Genomic DNA, 21165 nt, shown 5'->3' on the forward strand with positions numbered 1-21165 from the left:
AGTATCTGCATTGCCCCTTTCCTTTGTGAAAACAAATGCAAAGTATTTATTAAGAACCGTAACAACATCTTCCGCCCCCACACACAGATTACCCTCATGGTCTCGAATAGGCCTTACCCTTTCTTTAGTTATCCCATCTTGCTCTTAATATATTTATAGAACATCTTTGGGTTTTGCATTTGTCTTCCTAATTACTTGCTGTACCTGCATGCTAACTTTTTGTGTTTCATGTACGATCCCTCTGTACCGCTGCATTCTGTAGTCTCTCTCCATTTGAATAATATTTGGCTTTTCTCTTCTTCCCACATTATACTCCATCTGCCACATTTTTGCCCACTCACTTAACCTATCTATATCCCTATGCAGACTGTGTCCTCCTCACAACTTGCTTTTCAACCTATCTTTGTATCGTCAGCAAATTTGTCTACATTACACTTGGTCCCTTCATCCAAGTCATTAATATAGATTGTAAATAGTTGAGGCCCCAGCCTTGACCCTTGTGGCACCCCACTTTGTCAACCTGAAAATTACGCATTTATCCCGACTCTCTGTTTTCTGTTAGTTAGTCAATCCTCCATCTATGCTAATATATTACCCCCAACACAATGAGCTCTTTTCTTGTGTAGTAACCTTTTATGTGGCACCTTATCGAATGCATTTTGGAAATCCAAATGCATTACATCTATTGGTTCATTATATCCTCAAAGAACTCTAATAAATTTGTCAAACACAATTTCCCTTTCACAAAACCATATTGACTTTGCTCGATTGTATTATGATTTTATAAATGTTCTGCTACTACTTCCTTTATAATGGATTCCAGCATTTTCCCAATGACAGGTTAACTGGCCTATAGTTTCCTTCTTTCTGTCTTCCTCTGTTCTTGAATAGAGGCGTTACATTTACGGTTTTCTAATCCGCTGGGACCTTTCCAGAATCGAGACTCTATTTAGAATACTGTGTTCAGTTCTGGGTACCGAATCTCAGAAAATATATATTTAGATAGAAACATAGAAAATAGGTGCAGGAGTAGGCCATTCGGCCCTTCTAGCCTGCACCGCCATTCAATGAGTTCATGGCTGAACATTCAACTTCAGTACCCCATTCCTGCTTTCTCGCCATACCCCTTGATCCCCTTAGCAGTAAGGACCTCATCTAACTCCTTTTTGAATATATTTAGTGAATTGGCCTCAACAACTTTCTGTGGTAGAGAATTCCACAGGTTCACCACTCTCTGGGTGAAGAAGTTCCTCCGCATCTCGGTCCTAAATGGCTTACCCCTTATCCTTAGACTGTGACCCCTGGTTCTGGACTTCCCCAACATTGGGAACATTCTTCCTGCATCTAACCTGTCTAACCCCGTCAGAATTTTATATGTTTCTATGAGGTCCCCTCTCATTCTTCTGAACTCCAGTGAATACAAGCCCAGTTGATCCAGTCTTTCTTGATAGGTCAGTCCCGCCATCCCGGGAATCAGTCTGGTGAACCTTCGCTGCACTCCCTCAATAGCAAGAATGTCCTTCCTCAGGTTAGGAGACCAAAACTGTACACAATACTCCAGGTGTGGCCTCACCAATGCCCTGTACAACTGTAGCAACACCTCCCTGCCCCTGTACTCAAATCCCCTTGCTATGAAGGCCAACATGCCATTTGCTTTCTTAACCGCCTGCTGCACCTGCATGCCAACCTTCAATGACTGATGTACCATGACACCCAGGTCTCTTTGCACCTCCCCTTTTCCTAATGTGTCACCATTCAGATAATAGCCTGTCTCTCTGTTTTTACCACCAAAGTGGATAACCTCACATTTATCCACATTATACTTCATCTGCCATGCATTTGCCCACTCACCTAACCTATCCAAGTCGCTCTGCAGCCTCACAGCATCCTCCTCGCAGCTCACACTGCCACCCAACTTAGTGTCATCCGCAAATTTGGAGATACTACATTTAATCCCCTCATCTAAATCATTAATGTACAGTGTAAACAGCTGGGGCCCCAGCACAGAACCTTGCGGTACCCCACTAGTCACTGCCTGCCATTCTGAAAAGTACCCATTTACTCCTACTCTTTGCTTCCTGTCTGACAACCAGTTCTCAATCCATGTCAGTACACTACCCCCAATCCCATGTGCTCTAACTTTGCACATCAATCTCTTGTGTGGGACCTTGTCGAACGCCTTCTGAAAGTCCAAATATACCACATCAACTGGTTCTCCCTTGTCCACTCTACTGGAAACATCCTCAAAAAATTCCAGAAGATTTGTCAAGCATGATTTCCCTTTCACAAATCCATGCTGACTTGGACCTATCATGTCACCTCTTTCCAAATGCACTGCTATGACATCCTTAATAATTGATTCCATCATTTTACCCACTACCGATGGGATGCTGCACAGGTTTATCAGAATATTAGAGCTAAAAGGGTTGAATTATAAGGGCAGATTGTATAAACTTGGCTTATATTTCCATATGTAGAAGGTTATGGGGTAATCAAATCAAGGTCATTAAAATGAATATGGGATGATAGGGTAGAGACAGAGAAACTATTTCCTCTGGGGATTCCAGAAAAGGGGGCATACTCATAAAATTAGAGAAATTATAGAAATTGGAAGACATATTGGGGAGGTCTGTGTAAAGGTTACTTTCTCACATCCATTTCCTCCTGGCCATCGTGCCTTGAATTGACATACTTGTTTGACTATAGGCATTGTAGAATTTTAAAATTTGACAGCAATCTGGGCCCACAAAGGAGGCACATAAGAACATAAGAAATAGGAGCAGGAGTAGGCCATACGGCCCCTCGAGCCTGGTCCACCATTTTATACGATCATGGCTGATCCGATCATGGTCTCCACTTCCCTGCCCGCTCTCCAAACCCCTTATTCCCTTATTGTTTAAGAAACTGTCTACTTCTGTCTTAAATTTATTCAATGTCCCAGCTTCCACAGCTCTCTGAGGCAGCGAATTCCACAGACCCGCAACCTTCGGAGAGAAGAAATTTCTCTTCATCTCAGTTTTAAATGGGCAGCCCCTTATTCGTAGATTATGTTCTCTAGTTCCAGTCTCCCCCACCTGTGGAAACATCTGCTCTGCATCCACCTTGTCAAGCCCCCTCATAATCTTATACGTTTCAATAAGATCACCTCTCATTCTTCTGAATTCCAATGAGTAGAGGCCCAACCTACTCAACCTTTCCTCATAAGTCAATCCCCTCATCTCCAGAATCAACCTTGTGAATCTTCTCTGAACTGCCTCCAAAGCAAGTATATTCTTTTGTAAATATGGAAACCAAAACTGCACGCAGTATTCCAGGTGTGGCCTCACCAATACCCTGTACTACTGTAGCAAGACTTCCCTGCTTTTATACTCCATCCCCCTTGCAATAAAGGCCAAGATTCCATTGGTCTTCCTGATCACTTGCTGTACCTTCATACTAACCTTTTGTGTTTCATGCACAAGTACCCCCAGGTCCCGCTGTACTGCAGCACTTTGCAATCTTCCTCCATTTAAATAATAACTTGCTTTTTGATTTTTCCTGCCAAAGTGCATGACCTCACACTTTCCAGCATTATACTCCATCTGCCAAATTTTTGCCCACTCACTTAGCCTGTCTATGTCCTTTTGCAGATTTTTTGTGTCCTCCTCACACATTGCTTTTCCTCCCATCTTTGTATCACTAGTAAACTTGGCTATGTTACACTCTGTCCCTTCCTCCAAGTCATTAATATAGATTGTAAATAGTTGGGGTCCCAGCACTGATCCCTGCGGCACCCCACTGATTACTGATTGCCAACCCGAGAATGAACCATTTATCCCAATTCTCGGTTTTCTGCTAGTCAGCCAATCCCATTTCCATGCTAATATATTACCCCCAACCCCATGAACTTTTATCTTGTGCAGTAACCTTTTTTGTGGCACCTTGTCAAATGCCTTCGGGAAGTCCAAATACACCACATCCACTGGTTTCCCTTTATCCACCCTGTTCGTTACGTCCTCAAAGAATTCTAGCAAATTTGTCAAACATGACTTCCCCTTCATAAATCCATGCTGACTCTGCCTGACCGAATTTTGCTTTTCCAAATGTCCTGCTACTGCTTCTTTAATAATGGACTCCAACATTTTCCCAACCACAGGCATAGAAACATAGAAACATATCTATCAAGATCTTCTATCAAGTATGGGCCTCGTGTGCATTTATACTGTATAATAAGGATATATCAGGATACCACTCCCGAAATGTGCAGCTGGTGTGCGATCACACGCAGCGCATCATAGAAACATAGAAAAATAGAAAATAGGTGGAGTAGGCCATTCGGCCCTTCGAGCCTGCACCGCCATTCAATGAGTTCATGGCTGAACATGCAACTTCAGTACCCCATTCCTGCTTTCTCGCCATACCCCTTGATCCCCCTAGTAGTAAGGACTACATCTAACTCCTTTTTGAATATATTTAGAGAATTGGCCTCAACAACTTTCTGTGGTAGAGAATTCCACAGGTTCACCACTCTCTGGGTGAAGAAGTTTCTCCTCATCTCGGTCCTAAATGGCTTACCCCTTATCCTTAGACTGTGACCCCTGGTTCTGGACTTCCCTAACATTGGGAACATTCTTCCTGCATCTAACCTGTCTAAACCCGTCAGAATTTTAAAAGTTTCTATGAGATCTCCTCTCATTCCTCTGAACTCCAGTGAATACAAGCCCAGTTGATTAGGCTAACTGATTTACAGTTTCCTGCTTTTTGTCCGCCTCTTTTTTTAAAAATAGGGGCGTTACATTTGCAGTTTTCCAATCTGCTGGGACCTCCCCAGAATCCAGGAAATTTTGGTAAATTACAACCAATGCATCCACTATCCCTGCCACTATGTCTCTCAAGATCCTAGGATGCAAGCCATCAGGTCCAGGGGATTTATCTGCCTTTAGCCCCATTATCTTACTGAGTACCTCCTCCTTACCAAAAGGCCCTTACGACTAAAGGGATCAAGGGGTATGTAGAGAAAGCAGAAAAGGGGCACTGAGGGAATGATCAGCCATAATCTTATTGAATGGTGGTGCAGGCTCGAAGGGCCAAATGGCCTACCCCTGCACCTATTTTCTGTTTCTATGTTTCTTAGTGATTATGATTGTGTTAAGTTCCTCCCCCCATAGCCCCTTGTTATTGTTAGTGTCCTCTACTGTAAAGACTGATACAAAATATGTGTTCCCCATTACTAATTCCCCGATCTCGTCCTCTAAAGGACCAACATTTACTTTAGCCACTCTTTTCCTTTTTATATACCTATACAAACTCTTGCTATGTTTTTATATTTTGTGCTCTTTCTTCCCTTTCTTAATCATTTTTTTAGTCATTCTTTGTTGGCTTTTAAACGCTTGCCAATCTTCTGTCCTCCCACTAGTTTTGACCACATTGTATGCCCTTGTTTTTAAATTGGATACCGTCCTTTATTTCTTTAGTTAGCCACGGATGGCTATCTTTTCTCTTATGCCGAATATCTTGATGTACCATAATTTTAAGAGGGGAGGCTTCAGTGACTACTTTTTTCTAAAATGTTTCACATCTCCGTTTCAAATACGAAGGTCCAGTGATTGTGTTGGGAAGTGAATCGGGGCCTGTACAGCCAAAATAAAGTGGTTATGCATTTTTAGGATATGCCATTTTAGTTACTCTCTTGCAAATACAGCTTCTGTTGGAAACTTTTAATCAAGTTGAACTTACTGCTCACGTTCATTTTCATTGTACAGATACAAAAATTAACCTTATTCTCCTTACCGTACAAGGAGAGAAATTCCCATTTATGCACCAAAACTACAGAATACTGTAACAATAGCAGTGAGCCAGTGGTCTTATTTCAGATGTTTGAAAAATTATAATGGATATTGCAGTGAATTATAAAGATCAATAGATTCCAGGGATTGATTACCATCTTCAAATAAAGGTGTTCATAAAAAGTCAAACCACGAGTGATGGTCGAGTCATTAAAACCGAGAAATGAAATTTACAGCTTCTGCTTATTCTTTGGCATCATTTTTAAAAGCATATATCGTGGAGATTGATTTTATTGCATTTTTTTTGCCAGCAGCTGTTGCATCATTGAGCATTCTTGATTGATGACAATGGGGAGAAGGATTATGACAATCCCTAAATTTATCAAGAACATCACAGCTGATTAAACATATACTCCTTATTTTCTGCTAAAGATCAACACAAAACCTGTTCCTAGAATTCAAGATTAATGACTGAATTCACCTAGAATAATTATATACTGCATTAGGAATTTTTGAATGCAAAATTCATTTGCCATTGATTTTGCTGTTGTTGCAATGGCATGGAGATAATTAATGAATACCTTGCTGTCAGCAATTTAAAAAAAAATATTTTCTTGCATTTCACTTCAATGACTTCACAGGTTATGAAAAAGTGCTTTCAATGGCAATTATACTGCAGGTAGTGAGTGCCTGCTCCTTTAAAGATAATATCACATGCAATGTAGCAGATGAGCTTGAACAGTGAATTAGAGGAAAAAGTCACTTAGCATATATACATATCTATAATTACATAGAAACATAGAAACATAGAAAATAGGTGCAGGAGCAGGCCATTCAGCCCTTCTAGCCTGCACCGCCATTCAATGAGTTCATGGCTGAACATGAAACTTCAGTACCCCCTTCCTGCTTTCTCGCCATAACCCTTGATCCCCCGAGTAGTAAGGACTTCATCTAACTCCCTTTTGAATATATTTAGTGAATTGGCCTCAACTACTTTCTGTGGTAGAGAATTCCACAGGTTCACCACTCTCTGGGTGAAGAAGTTTCTCCTCATCTCGGTCCTAAATGGCTTACCCCTTATCCTCAGACTGTGACCCCTGGTTCTGGACTTCCCCAACATTGGGAACATTCTTTCTGCATCTAACCTGTCTAAACCCGTCAGAATTTTAAACGTTTCTATGAGGTCCCCTCTCATTCTTCTGAACTCCAGTGAATACAAGCCCAATTGATCCAATCTTTCTTGATAGGTCAGTCCCGCCATCCCGGGAATCAGTCTGGTGAACCTTCGCTGCACTCCCTCAATAGCAAGAATGTCCTTCCTCAAGTTAGGAGACCAAAACTGTACACAATACTCCAGGTGTGGCCTCACCAAGGCCCTGTACAACTGTAGCAACACCTCCCTGCCCCTGTATTCAAATCCCCTCGCTATGAAGGCCAACATGCCATTTGCTTTCTTAACCGCCTGCTGTACCTGCATGCCAACCTTCAATGACTGATGTACCATGACACCCAGGTCTCGTTGCACCTTCCCTTTTCCTAATCTGTCACCATTCAGATAATAGTCTGTCTCTCTGTTTTTACCACCAAAGTGGATAACCTCACATTTATCCACATTATACTTCATCTGCCATGCATTTGCCCACTCACCTAACCTATCCAAGTCACTCTGCAGCCTAATAGCATCCTCCTCGCAGCTCACACTGCCACCCAACTTAGTATCATCCGCAAATTTGGAGATACTGCATTTAATCCCCTCGTCTAAATCATTAATGTACAATGTAAACAGCTGGGGCCCCAGCACAGAACCTTGCGGCACTCCACTAGTCACTGCCTGCCATTCTGAAAAGTACCCGTTTACTCCTACTCTTTGCTTCCTGTCTGACAACCAGTTCTCAATCCACGTCAGCACACTACCCCCAATCCCATGTGCTTTAACTTTGCACATTAATCTCTTGTGTGGGACCTTGTCGAAAGCCTTCTGAAAGTCCAAATATACCACATCAACTGGTTCTCCTTTGTCCACTTTACTGGAAACATCCTCAAAAAATTCCAGAAGATTTGTCAAGCATGATTTTCCTTTCACAAATCCATGCTGACTTGGACCTATCATGTCACCATTTTCCAGATGCACTGCTATGACATCCTTAATAATTGATTCCATCATTTTACCCACTACTGAGGTCAGGCTGACCGGTCTATAATTCCCTGTTTTCTCTCTCCCTCCTTTTTTAAAAAGTGGGGTTACATTGGCTACCCTCCACTCCATAGGAACTGATCCAGAGTCAATGGAATGTTGGAAAATGACTGTCAATGCATCCGCTATTTCCAAGGCCACCTCCTTAAGTACTCTAGGATGCAGGCCATCAGGCCCTGGGGATTTATCTGCCTTCAATCCCATCAATTTCCCCAACACAATTTCCCGACTAATAAAGATTTCCCTCAGTTCCTCTTCCTTACTAGACCCTCTGACCCCTTTTATATCCGGAAGGTTGTTTGTATCCTCCTTAGTGAATACCGAACCAAAGTACTTGTTCAATTGATCCGCCATTTCTTTGTTCCCCGTTATGACTTCCCCTGATTCTGACTGCAGGGGACCTACGTTTGTCTTCACCAACCTTTTTCTCTTTACATACCTATAGAAACTTTTGCAATCCGCCTTAATGTTCCCTGCAAGCTTCTTCTCGTACTCCATTTTCCCTGTCCTAATCAAACCCTTTGTCCTCCTCTGCTGAGTTCTAAATTTCTCCCAGTCCCCAGGTTCGCTGCTATTTCTGGCCAATTTGTATGCCACTTCCTTGGCTTTAATACTATCCCTGATTTCCCTAGATAGCCACGGTTGAGCCACCTTCCCCTTTTTATTTTTACGCCAGACAGGAATGTACAATTGTTGTACTTCATCCATGCGGTCTCTAAATGTCTGCCATTGCCCATCCACAGTCAACCCCCTAAGTATCATTCGCCAATCTATCCTAGCCAATTCTCGCCTCATACCTTCAAAGTTACCCTTCTTTAAGTTCTGGACCATGGTCTCTGAAATTACTGTTTCATTCTCCATCCTAATGCAGAATTCCACCATATTATGGTCACTCTTCCCCAAGGGGCCTCGCACAATGAGATTGCTAATTAATCCTCTCTCATTACACAACACCCAGTCTAAGATGGCCTCCCCCCTAGTTGGTTCCTCAACATATTGGTCTAGAAAACCATCCCTTATGCACTCCAGGTGTGTCATAAGTGAAAATCTAAATCTGCAATTCAATTTGGTCTACATTTTCCTTACAATGTTGCAGATACAATGGAAAAATATTTTCCAAGTGTTGAAACATGTGATTTTAATAAACTATTATACATTTGCAGAATACTAATATTGGCTATTCATGCAGAGATAAGGGACAACTTGGTTTTTGCCTTTGTTCTTTTAACAAGGGTAGTTTACTTTGTGAAATGAGCCATCAGAAAAGATCATGAAGGAAGTTATCATCGAAGCAAAGTTATTTCAAAGAATGGCAATTTTAACAACCAGCCCCAAAGGATGAAGTATTTTAAAGACAGAAGATGCTTTCATGCGGAGATGAACAACCACAGAGGCGAGATATTTTAACCATGTTGGTCACCGCTCCACATGTAGTAGGGACAGTTAGTGAAATGTTAATGAGGATAGCCTGTCTGCAAAATATCACTGAAAGTTGATTCATTAATACACAGAACAAAAAGGAACATCCATGAAGTAACAGGGCAGTTTATTAGAACATTAAAACAAGTGAAAGCCATCTATTATAATTGTTTGGTTAAACATGCCCAATAGGGATCCAAAATTTTTAGTTAAAACCACACAAACTGGTGCTTACACCAAACTGAAAAGGGCAACTTGTCAATGTCTAATTGGAAGTAGCTCAGTAGGCTCTTGAACAAACCAAGCTGGAACTGGGTAGCAAGGATTGCTTTAAACTATTTTTCCAATCAGAAAGGGTGTCTCAAATGCCTCTCTTGCATTATCAAGCTGAATCATAATTCAACACATTAAATATCATTCTGTAGTCAATAGACTAATGAAAACAAGCTTTGTGGATCTCAAAAGATAAAAAACAGAGGTCTAGAAAGAAATACTATATTGTACAATGAAAGCATGATATGCAATTGAATATAAAAGTCTAAATAAAATATACTTGCAGTACATAATTCAATTCATGTTGAACCTTCTCAAAGTACTTCACATAAGGAATTACTTTTTGATTTGAAGTGCTGTGACTTATGTATAAAAAAAGTAACACGACTAAATTACTGGGCCAGTCAGTGTGAAGTACTATACTATGAATACATTATAGTAATTTTTCATAGTTTTACCTCGCCTTCGCCCATATGTCCTTGCTGCATGTAAACAGAAAGAAAACACTTTTCAATGATAGGAGATAAATTTATTTCCTTTATCACACCCATGTAGAAAAAGCAATGCAGAAACTGGTTTATAATGTCATGGAATCACACAATTAAAATTAGTTTCATCCTGTGTCTTCAAAGGAAAGGGTGCAATTTAAATGGCTATCACTTTCGTGAAAAAAATACCTAATGTTAATGCTGAAAACCCCCAACATCAGCCTTCTATTCTGGTGTTGGTAAGGATATAATGCCAAATTACCAACAACTTCAAGTGTGTAGTTACTAGACAACCATTCTTGAAAAAAATGTTTATAAAGAGGGAGGGACAAAGGAAGACAGGATAAAGTATACAGTTGATAAAGTAAAAGATGACTTATGAGCAATTAACTACAGCAAATCCTTCCTTGCTGTTTTGAGTTGCTGTGAAACAGTACATAAGAACATAAGAAATAGAAGCAGGAGTAGGCCATATGGGCCCTCGAGCCTGCTCCGCCATTCAATAAGATCATGGCTGATCTGATCATGGACTCAGCTCCATTTCCCTGCCTGCTCCCCATAACCCCTTATCGTTTAAGAAACTGTCTAATTCTGTCTTAAATTTATTCAATGTCCCAGCTTCCACAGCTCTAAGGCAGCAAATTCCACAGATTTACAACTCTGAGAAGAAATTTCTCTTCACCTCCGTTTTAAATGGACAGCCCCTTATTCTAAGATCGTGCCCTCTAGTTCTAGTCACTCCCATCAATGGAAACATCCTCTCTGCATCCACCTTGTCAAGCCCCCTCATAATCTTATACGTTTCGATAAGATCACCTCTCATTCTTCTGATTTCCAATGAGTAGAGGCGCAACCTACTCAACCTTTCCTCATAAGTCAACCCCCTCATCCCCAGAATCAACCTAGTGAACCTTCTCTGAACCGCCTCCAAAGCAAGTATATCCTTTCGTAAATATGGAACCAAAACTGCACGCAGTATGCCAAGTGTGGCCTCACCAATACCGTATAGTAAGACTTCCCTGCTTTTATACTCCATCCCCTTTGCAATAAAGGCCAAGATACCATTGGTCTTCCTGATCAATTGCTGTACCTGCATACTACCCTTTTGTGTTTCATGCACAAGTACCCCCAGGTCCTGCTGTACTGCAGCACTTTGCAATCTTTCTCCATTTAAATAATAACTTGCTCTTTGATTATTTCTGCCAAAGTGCATGACCTCACACTTTCCATTATACTCCATCTGCCAAATTTTTGCCCACTCACTTAGCCTGTATGTCCTTTTGCAGATTTTTGTGTGTCCTCCTCACACATTGCTTTTCCTCCCATCTTTAAATCGTCAGCAAACTTGGCTACATTACACTCAGTCCCTTCTCCCAAGTTGTTAATATAGATTGTAAATAGTTAGGGTCCCAGCACTGGTCCCTGCGGCACCCCACTAGTTACTGGTTGCCAACCAGAGAATGAACCATTTATCCCAACTCACTGTTCTCTGTTAGTTAGCCAATCCTCTATCTATGCTAATATATTACCCCCAACCCAGTGAATTTTTATCTTGTGCATTAGTCGAATAGCTGTAAAAGTCACAACTCTCACACCGTGTCATCTGAATTAAACCGATACACAAGTCTCAGTCCTAGCAAGCAAATCTTAAAACACAGCATGAATCAGTCATTCATTTGCTAAAATTTACTGTACTTTTAAAAAAAGATTCTAGGATAGGGCATTGCAAATTGCCCAGCGAAGGTGTTGATGAACCGCTGCAGTCCGTGTCGTGAAGATGTTCCCACAATGTTGTTAGGTAGGGAGTTCAAGGATTTTGGCACAGCAACAAAGGAACATCGATATATGTCCAAATCAGGATGTGTGACTTGAAGCGAAACCTGGAAGCGATGTTGTTCCCATACACCTGCTGCTCTTTTCCTTCTTGCTGGTGGAGGTTGAGGTTTGAGAGGTGGTGCCAAAGAAGTCTCGGTGAGTTGCTGCAGTGCATCATGCAAACATTATACAATGCAGCCACAGTAAGTTGGTGGCAGATGGAGTGGATATTTAAGTCAGTGGATGGGGTGTCGATCAAGTTGACTGCTTTGTCCTGGATAGTGTCAAGTTTCTTGAGTGTTGGAGCTGTATCCATTCAGGCAAGTGGAGAGTACAGTATCCCACCACACCTTCCCTGTGCCTTGTAGGTGTGGAGAGACAAGAGGAGTCAGGAGGTGAGCCAATAGCCACAGAATACTCAGCCTCTGACCTGCTCTACTAGCCACAGAATTTGGCCCAAAAACAGAGCACAAGTATGTCCAATTCATGCTGTGCATTATTCTATTTTAAACATCAATCTGAAAGGCTCTAAAAACTGCCAACTAGTCAATCAGTCTTGAACATATTGATGCCCTTGATTGTGCACACTGTAATGTATGTATTGTACCTAATTTCAGCTATGCCTATGTTGATATAGGAGATCTCAATTAATCTCCTGAGGATTTAAAACCAGTACAGCAAAAGAGGTTACATCAGACCGTCAGATGCATGAGAACTTCCAATTAACAATGATGTTTCTTGGGAGAAAAGAAGTTTAAAAATATACCAAAGCTGTACAAGGGAAAGGAATGCTGGTATAAAAAGGATGGGATATTTATGACCTCCGCTCATCAATTGGTTTGATGCAATAATTCAGGTTAAAGCTAATACTGTCCTGTAACGACGAGTGGTTAAGTACACACAGAGTACAAATTTGTACATCTTTGATTTAGTACTATCCTTCCAGGTTTATTATTTGCAAATTGCGAGATGGAGTGGACAACTTTCAAAAGCATAACATTTCTAGAGGTTACTAGATGTTTCAAATATTGATCAATTAAATTCAAAATAAATTACCAGAGAACTGATTTTAGAGAAAATCCAAGAGTATATTCTTGGTTTGCTACACAACTTGATATTCAAATAAAATTAGGTCAGACTGTTTACGAGTCAAACTTTGGAATAGTTGGTTAAAAAAATCGTATCTATACATCTCATTTTCATGCAGGAATACATAGGATATACGGCACAGAAACAGGCCATTCGGCCCCAACAGTCCATGCTGGCAATAATGCTCCACTTGAGCCTCCTCCAGTCTTTCCTCATCTAAATCTATCAGCTTAACCCTCCATTCCCTTCTCCCACATATGCTTATCTAGCCTCCCCTTAAATGCTCCTTGTGGTAGCGAGTTCCACATTCTCACCATTCTTGGATAATGAAGTATCTTCTCAATTCCCTATTGGATTTCTCGGTGATTATCTTATATTGATAGCCTTTATTTATGCTATTCCCCACAAGTGGAAACATTCTCTCTCTATCCACTCTGTCAAAACCTTTCATAATTTTAAAGGCCTCTATTAGGTCACCCCTCAGCCATCCTTTTTTCCAAGAGAAAAGAGACCCAGCCAGTTCATCCTTTCCGGATATGTACATCCTTGCATTTCTAGTATCATCATTGTAAACCTTGTCTGCACCTTCTCCAGTGCCTCTATATCATTTTTATAATATGGCGACCAGAACTGTAAGCAGTGTGGTCTAACCAAGATTCGATACAGGTTTATCATAACTTCCCTACTTTTCAACTCTATTCCTCTAGAAATAAACCCTAGTGCTAACCTGTGTCGCAACTTCTAGTGCTTTGTGTATTTCTACTCCGAGATCCCTTTGTTCTTCTAACCCCATCTAGACTCGCACCCGCCAAGTGGTAAGTGACCACCCTATTCTTCGTACCAAAATATAATACCTCTCAGTTACCTGTATTGAATCTCATTTGCTAATTACATGCCCACTCTGAAAGTTTATTAATGTCCTTCTGTAATTTGTTGCAGTCCTCCTTAGTATTGACTATCCCCCTCCAATTTGGTGTCATCTGCAAATTTAGAAATTGTGATTTTGATGTCAAAGTCTAAATCGTTAATATAAATTGTGAACAACAGTGGTCCCAGCACTGATCCTTGAAGAACACCACTACCCACCTTCGACTACTGTGAATAGCTACCTTTTACCTCTACTTTTGGCTTTCTGTCTTGAAGCCAGCTAGCTATCCATTCTGCGACCTGTCCCGACTCCGCATTCTCTGACCTTGTTCATCGGTCTATTATAGGATACCTTATCAAAGGCCTTTTGAAAATCTAGATAAATTACATCTACCGCATTAACATCGACTATTCTCTGTTACCTCGTCAAAAAATTCAATGAGGTTGGTCAAGCAAGACTTTCCCTTTTGTAATCTATGCTGACTATTCGTGATTATATTTTTGGTTTCTAAATGTTCTTCTATTTTCTCCTTTAGTAGGGATTCCACTATTTTTTCCTACCACCAATGTTAAGCTGACTGGTCTAGAATTCCTTGGACATGTTCTATCCCCCTTCTTAAATATAAGTATTACGTTAGCAATCAGCCAGTCCTCTGGCACTACACCTTTTGCTCATGAATTATTAATTATGTGTAGTAATGCCTCTGCTTTCTCTTTGCTATATTATTTTAAAGTGCGTGGCTGCAATCCATCAGGACCAGGGGTTTTTATGTTCTTGGAGTAGTTTATTTAATACATCTCCTGTTTGAGTTGGAACTGGTGCTCTCCACTCTCTCTCTCTCTCTCTCTCTCTCTCCTGTGACAGTTGGAACTGGTGCTCTCCACTCTCCCGTCCTGCGACAGTTGGAACTGATGCTATCCACTCTCCCGTCCTGCGACAGTTGGAACTGGTGCTCTCCACTCTCTCTCCTATGACAGTTGGAACTGGTGCTCTCCACTTTCCCGTCCTTATATATATCAGTAATTAACTATTAGCATTGTTGTTGCCAATTTAAGTGTATTTAAGGGTTAAGTCATGGCAGGAGAGCTCGGACACGTGTTATGCTCCCCCTGTACTATGCCAGAGAAACCCAAGGCAAAAAGCAAAAAGGGCCACATTACAGCAAGATTCAAAAAGGGGCAAAAAGTGTGTTAAAAAGACAAGCCTGAAGGCTCTGTGTCTCAATGCGAGGAGTATTCGGAATAAGGTGGATGAATTAACTGCGCAGATAGCAGTTAACGGATACAATGTGATTGGTATCATGGAGTCATGGCTCCAGGGTGACCAAGGCTGGGAACTCAACATCCAAGGGTATTCGGCATTTAGAGAATAGACAGAAAGGAAAAGGAGGCGGGGTGGTGTTGCTGATTAAAGAGGAAATCAATGCAATTGTAAGGAAGGACATTAGCCTGGATGATGTGGAATCGGTATGGGTGGAGCTGCGGAATTCCAAAGGGCAGAAAACGCTAGTGGGATTTGTGTATAGACCACCAAATAGTAGTAGTGAGATTGGGAACAAGAAATAAGGGATGTGTGCAATAAAGCTACAGCAGTTGTCATGGACAACTTTAATCTACATATTGATTGGGCTAACCCAACTGGTAGCAATGCAGTGGAGGAGGATTTCCTGGAGTGTATTAGGGATGGTTTTCTCGACCAATATGTCGAGGAACCAACCAGGGAGCTGGCCATCCTAGACTGGGTGATGTGTAATGAGAAGGGACTAATTAGCAATCTTGTTGTGCGAGGCCCTTTGGGGAAAAGTGACCATAATATGGTAGAATTCTTGATTAAGATGGAGAGTGACAAAGTTAATTCGGAAACTTAAGGAAAGGTAACTTCGACGGTATGAGGTGTGAATTGGCTAGAATAGACTGGCAGAGGATACTTAAAGGGTTGATGGTGGATAAGCAATGACACACATTTAAAGATCACATGGATGAACTTCAGCAATTGTACATCCCTGTCTGGAGTAAAAATAAAACGGGGAAGATGGCTCAACCATGGCTAACAAGGGAAATTAATGATAGTGTTAAAACCAAGGAAGAGACATATAAATTGGCTAGAACAAGCAACAAACCTGAGGACTGGGAGAAATTTAGAATTCAACAGAGGAGGACTAATGGTTTAATTAAGAAGGGGAAAACAGAGTACGAGAGGAAGCTTTCAGGGAACATAAAAACTGACTGCAAAAGCTTCGATAAATATGTGAAAAGAAAAAGATCAGCAAAGACAAATGTAGGTAGGTCCCTTGCAGTCGGATTCAGGTGAATTTATAATGGGGGAACAAAGAAATGGCAGACCAATTGAACCAATACTTTCGGTTCTGTCTTCACAAAGGAAGATACAAATAACCTTCCGAATGTACTAGGGGACACTGGATCCAGTAAGAATGAGGAACTGAAAGATATCCTTATTAGGCGGGAAATTGTGTTCGGGAAATTGATGGGATTAAAGGCCAATAAATCCCCGGATCCTGATAGTCTGCATCCCAGAGTACTTAAGGAAGTGGCCCTAGAAATAGTGGATGCATTGGTGATCATTTTCCAGCAATCTATCGACTCTGGATCAGCTCCTATGGACTGGAGGGTAACTAATGTAACAGCACTTTTTAAAAAGAGAGAAAGCGGGTAATTATAGACCGGTTAGCCTGACATCAGTAGTGGGGAAAATGTTGGAATCAATCATTAAGGATGAAATAGCAGCCCATTTGGAAAGCAGTGACAGGATCAGACCGAGTCAGCATGGATTTATGAAAGGGAAATCATGCTTGACGAATCTTCTGGAATTTTTTGAGGATGTACCTAGTAGAGTGGACAAGGGAGAACCAGTGGATGTGGTGTATTTGGACTTTCAAAAGGCTTTTGACAAGGTTCCACACAAGAGATTGGTGTACAAAATCAAAGCGCATGGTATTGGGGGTAATGTACTGATGTGGATAGAGAACTGGTTGGCAGACAGGAAGCAGAGAGTCGGGATAAACAGGTCCTTTTCAGAATGGCAGGCAGTTACTAGTGGGGTGCCGCAGGGCTCAGTGCTGGAACCCCAGCTCTTTACAATATACATTAATGATTTGGATGAAGGAATAGAGTGTAATATCTCCAAGTTTGCAGATGACACTAAACTGGGTGGCGGTGTGAGCTGTGAGGAGGATGCGAAGAGGCTGCAGGGTGACATGGACAGATTAGGTGAGTGGGCAAATGCATGGCAGATGCAGTATAATGTGGATAAATGTGAGGTTATCCATTTTGGGGGCAAAAACACAAAGGCAGAATATTATCTGAATGGCGGCAGACTAGAAAAAGGGGAGGTGCAACGAGACCTGGGTGTCATGGTTCATCAGTCACAAAGTGGGCACGCAGGTAAAGGCGGCAAATGGTATGTTGGCCTTCATAGCTAGGGGATTTGAATATAGGAGAGCAGGGAGGTCTTACTGCAGTTGTACAGGGCCTTAGTGAGGCCTCACCTGGAATATTGTGTTCAGTTTAGGTCTCCTAGTCTGAGGAAGGACGTTCTTGTTATTGAGGGAGTGCAGCGAAGGATCACCAGACTGATTCCAGGGATGGCTGGGCTGTCATATGAGTAGAGACTGGATCAACTGGGCCTTTATTCACTGGCGTTTAGAAGAATGAGAGGGGATCTCATAGAAACATATAAGATTCTGACGGGACTGGACAGGTTAGATGCAGGAAGAATGTTCTCGATGTTGGGGAAGTCCAGAACCAGGGGACATCGTCTTAGGATAAGGGGTTGGCCATTTAGGACTGAGATGAGGAGAAACTTTTTCACTCAGAGTTGTTGACCTATGGAATTCCCTGCCGCAGAGAGTTGTTGATGCCAGTTCATTGGATATATTCAAGAGGGAATTAGATATGGCCCTTACGGTTAAGGGGATCAAGGGGTATGGAGAGAAAGCAGGAAAGGGGTACTGAAGGAATGATCAGCCATGATCTTATTGAATGCCGGTGCAGGCTCAAAGGGCCGAATGGCCTACTCCTGCACCTATTTTCTATGTTTCTATGTAAATGCACAGATATGCTAGATACGATTGAGCAAAGAACGTGGTTTGGTTTAGGAAAAGGCTTTGTCGGGGAAAAACATTACCAACAGTAAATCAGCTTCATTGGCAGAAAAATATGAAAGTGGCCCCTCATAATTAGAAAAATTAAAGGATTAAAGCTCCTAGAAAAATAGATTAAAAGGACTTTCTATAGAACAGATCAGATGCATTATCTGTTTTGTAAAAGGACTTTTACAGATCAGATGATACATCAATTCATCGTGTCTGTGTTGGTTCTTTGCAAGTGCAATCCAAAACTAAAACCACTGATCTGCACTCTTCCTATAGACCTATATTGTCCTCTGCTTCAACTATTGATTCAATGTTCCCTTTGAAGATACAAATGGTCTCCCCCAACCATTCCCTGTGGCAGACCACTCCATGCCCCTATAAGTCAATGCAGGAAGAATTTTCTCCTAACCCCGCTTCTCACAAATTTTAAATTGATGGTCCCTCATCACTGACTTCTGAATCAGAGGAAATAGTCTTTCCACATTGACAATCAAAACTTTTTTTGCTCCAATAAAAACAAGTCCCAGTATCTGGAGTCTTTCCTCATAACTGTAGCTTCTCATCCCTGGTATTATTCTGATTAACTGAGTGCACCATGAGCAGAGTGGGAAGTTTAGAATTTGTAAGTAGTGGATGAGTGGGTAAGACTTAAATTTAGTCTTAACAATTATAATTTAACTGAGAACTTTAAAAACTGCAATGCAGTTAACAGTTAGCAATTAACAGTCAATCAGCTGTAAGTTCTTGGCCGAATAGGTGCTTACTTTGAGCTGGATGCTGACTGAGTAGTTGTAACTTGGGTGTAGCTCAAAAGGTGTTTTAAAGTAGAAGATTTCAGCTAAGACAGAGTGTAACTGCAGATCTCAAGGTTAACTAAGTGCCTCGTGAACAAAGTGGAAAGTTTAGAATTTGGAGAGAGTTGGATATTGGTGCAGACGGGGAAGGAGGTGTTCGATTTGGGACAAGTTTATTTGCAACAGCAAAATGCTCTGATTGGATCCTCTTGATCACATGACCTGATTGCTGATCGGTTCCTTTGGATGGTAAGACACACCCAGCAATTTCTCTGGAATGTGTAATTAGAACCACCCTGCTGATGTAATCAGTGACTTTGCAAAGTATAATTCGAGCCATTCTGACTGCCGATTCCAGACAGAAGAGACTCACTCTCGCAGGTTAAGATCTCCCCTCTCCACTCCACGTTCCTGACCCATGCCCTAGCCCGAGTTCCTGACCCATGGCCAGGTTCCTGACTGCCCCCCGCCCCAGGATCCAGACCCCACCCCTTTCCTCCCACCAGCCCAGGTTCCCGACCCCGTTCCACCCCCATCCCAGCCAAAGGTCCCTGAACATACCGCCCCCCCCCCCCCCACACCTCAGCCCAAGTTGCTGACCTTAGCCGCCCCCACCACGCTATAGATAGGGCATTGTGCGGGTTACGGACATGATATCTATATCTCCCTCTCTTTCTCCACCCCCAGTGTCTCTCTCGATTTTTTTTCTCTCCCACAGCAGGCCATGAAAATGTTCGTGTAGATAATCACAGCGATTTTATGGCAAAAGTCCTGGAGATAATGCAAAAACTCTGGAAGCAGCTCCAGCAACAATGAGCTCCATGGGGTTCGTAGTTCGGCCCCACTTCCAGCTTCGTTGTATGTCACACTGCGCATGCGCGACCGGATCGAGCGCGCATGTGCAAAAATGGGCGGAGTCCAAGGAGCGCATGCACAGAAGGACACTTCACTTTTAGTGGTTTGTGCAAGCTTGAGGCAATAAGTAGAGCAGCAGATTTAAACAGCGCGCGAGAGCCGGCAGCAGGAGAGCTGATCGGTGGATGAAAACTGCAGACACGAGACAAAGAGGGAAAAATCAAAGTAACGTTATAGTCAGCGCAGAGTGTGGAGCGGCATGGGAAAGTTACAGATAAATATTGTCTAGAGGTTTGTGTTGTTATTTAGTGGTTAGCTTGTGTGTGTTGGTGTTAGTTAAATAGCCTTAAAGCTTGGTCACATCTTGTAGAGAGGTGCAGGATCAGAACGGCGGTGGTGTGGCCGACAGTATACAAAGTAAGAGGAACCCCCAGGTGAGAGAGAACGAGGATCCAGTATAACTAACACTATCCAACATGCAAAATATACTAGCTACTTGAGGATAAGGATGAAGACAGTTGGAAGGACAGCCAGAATGCTATCATGGCACCTTGGAGCAGGAGGCTGTCCAAATGGGGGCGGGGGGGAAGCGTAATGTGGTAGTTGTAGGGGATTCAATAATTAGGGGGAACAGATAGCATCCTTTGTAAGAAGAATCCAGAGTCCCACATTGTATGTTGCCTACCTGGTGCCAGGCTGAGGGACATTTCAATCAGCCTGGCTTGAAAGGTCTTTGGAGAGGGAGAGGGAGAATCTAGTCGTTGTGGTCCATGTTGGGACCAACAACATAGGAAAGAGTAGGCTAGAGGTCCTATTCAGAGTAGCAGGAACTAGCAGTTAAATTTAAAAAAAAACAGGACCTCAAGGATTATGATCTCGGGATTATTACCCAAGCCAAGTGCAAATTGTTATAGGGATAAGCAGATGAAGATGAACATGTGGTTGAAGGGGTGCTGTATGAAATATGGTGTGCATTTTGCCATTTTTGTAACTACAATGTACCACCACTGTATTACTGTACACACTCAACACAGATGCACACCTTGACCACAGGGGGTGAACTTGTGGGAGACACTCCTTACTTGATCACTCAGGTATATAAAGGGAGGTCCCATGCAGGGTCATCACTTCTGCAGTGCTGTAACAAAGAGTTAAGGTCATGGAGTGGCCTTGTCCCTGGAATGTGCCTTGTGTGGTTTCATGCTGTAGAGTAAGGACTTTACATTGGCGACGAGAAACGGGAATTCACGACCCACGAGAATGGCCACCAGTAGCACAGATGAACGGTACTGTGTTGGGGAAGACTGGGACGATTTTGTTGAGAGGCTTCAGCAGAGCTTTGTCACGAAAGACTGGCTTGGGGATGCAGCGGCCGACAAGCGTCGGGCTCATCTTTTGACCAGCTGCGGGCCAAAGACTTATGCGCTCATGAAGGACTTAATGGCACCGGAAAAGCCGTTGGAAAAAAACCTTTGAACAGCTTAGTAAATTGAT

The 21165-nt window shown here is 42.2% G+C and overlaps 1 protein-coding gene across 3 annotated transcripts in view; it reads right to left on the reverse strand.

Moving 5' to 3' along the window:
• Positions 1–21165, reverse strand: part of cpeb4b (cytoplasmic polyadenylation element binding protein 4b) — a 136461-nt gene that overhangs the window by 48095 nt on the left and 67201 nt on the right. For 2 of the 3 annotated variants that reach the window (XR_011593016.1, XM_070878401.1), the window contains exon 4: positions 10110–10133. The exons of the other annotated variant lie outside the window; for it this stretch is intronic. Coding sequence is in view for 1 of the 2 variants with exons in the window: in XM_070878401.1 (XP_070734502.1) it covers positions 10110–10133 (24 nt within the window). In the remaining variant the exon portion in view is untranslated. The remainder of the gene's footprint in view (positions 1–10109; positions 10134–21165) is intronic. 3 annotated transcript variants of the gene reach the window in all.

This window comes from Pristiophorus japonicus, chromosome 4 (genome assembly GCF_044704955.1).
Source record: "Pristiophorus japonicus isolate sPriJap1 chromosome 4, sPriJap1.hap1, whole genome shotgun sequence".
NCBI lineage: Eukaryota > Metazoa > Chordata > Chondrichthyes > Pristiophoridae > Pristiophorus > Pristiophorus japonicus.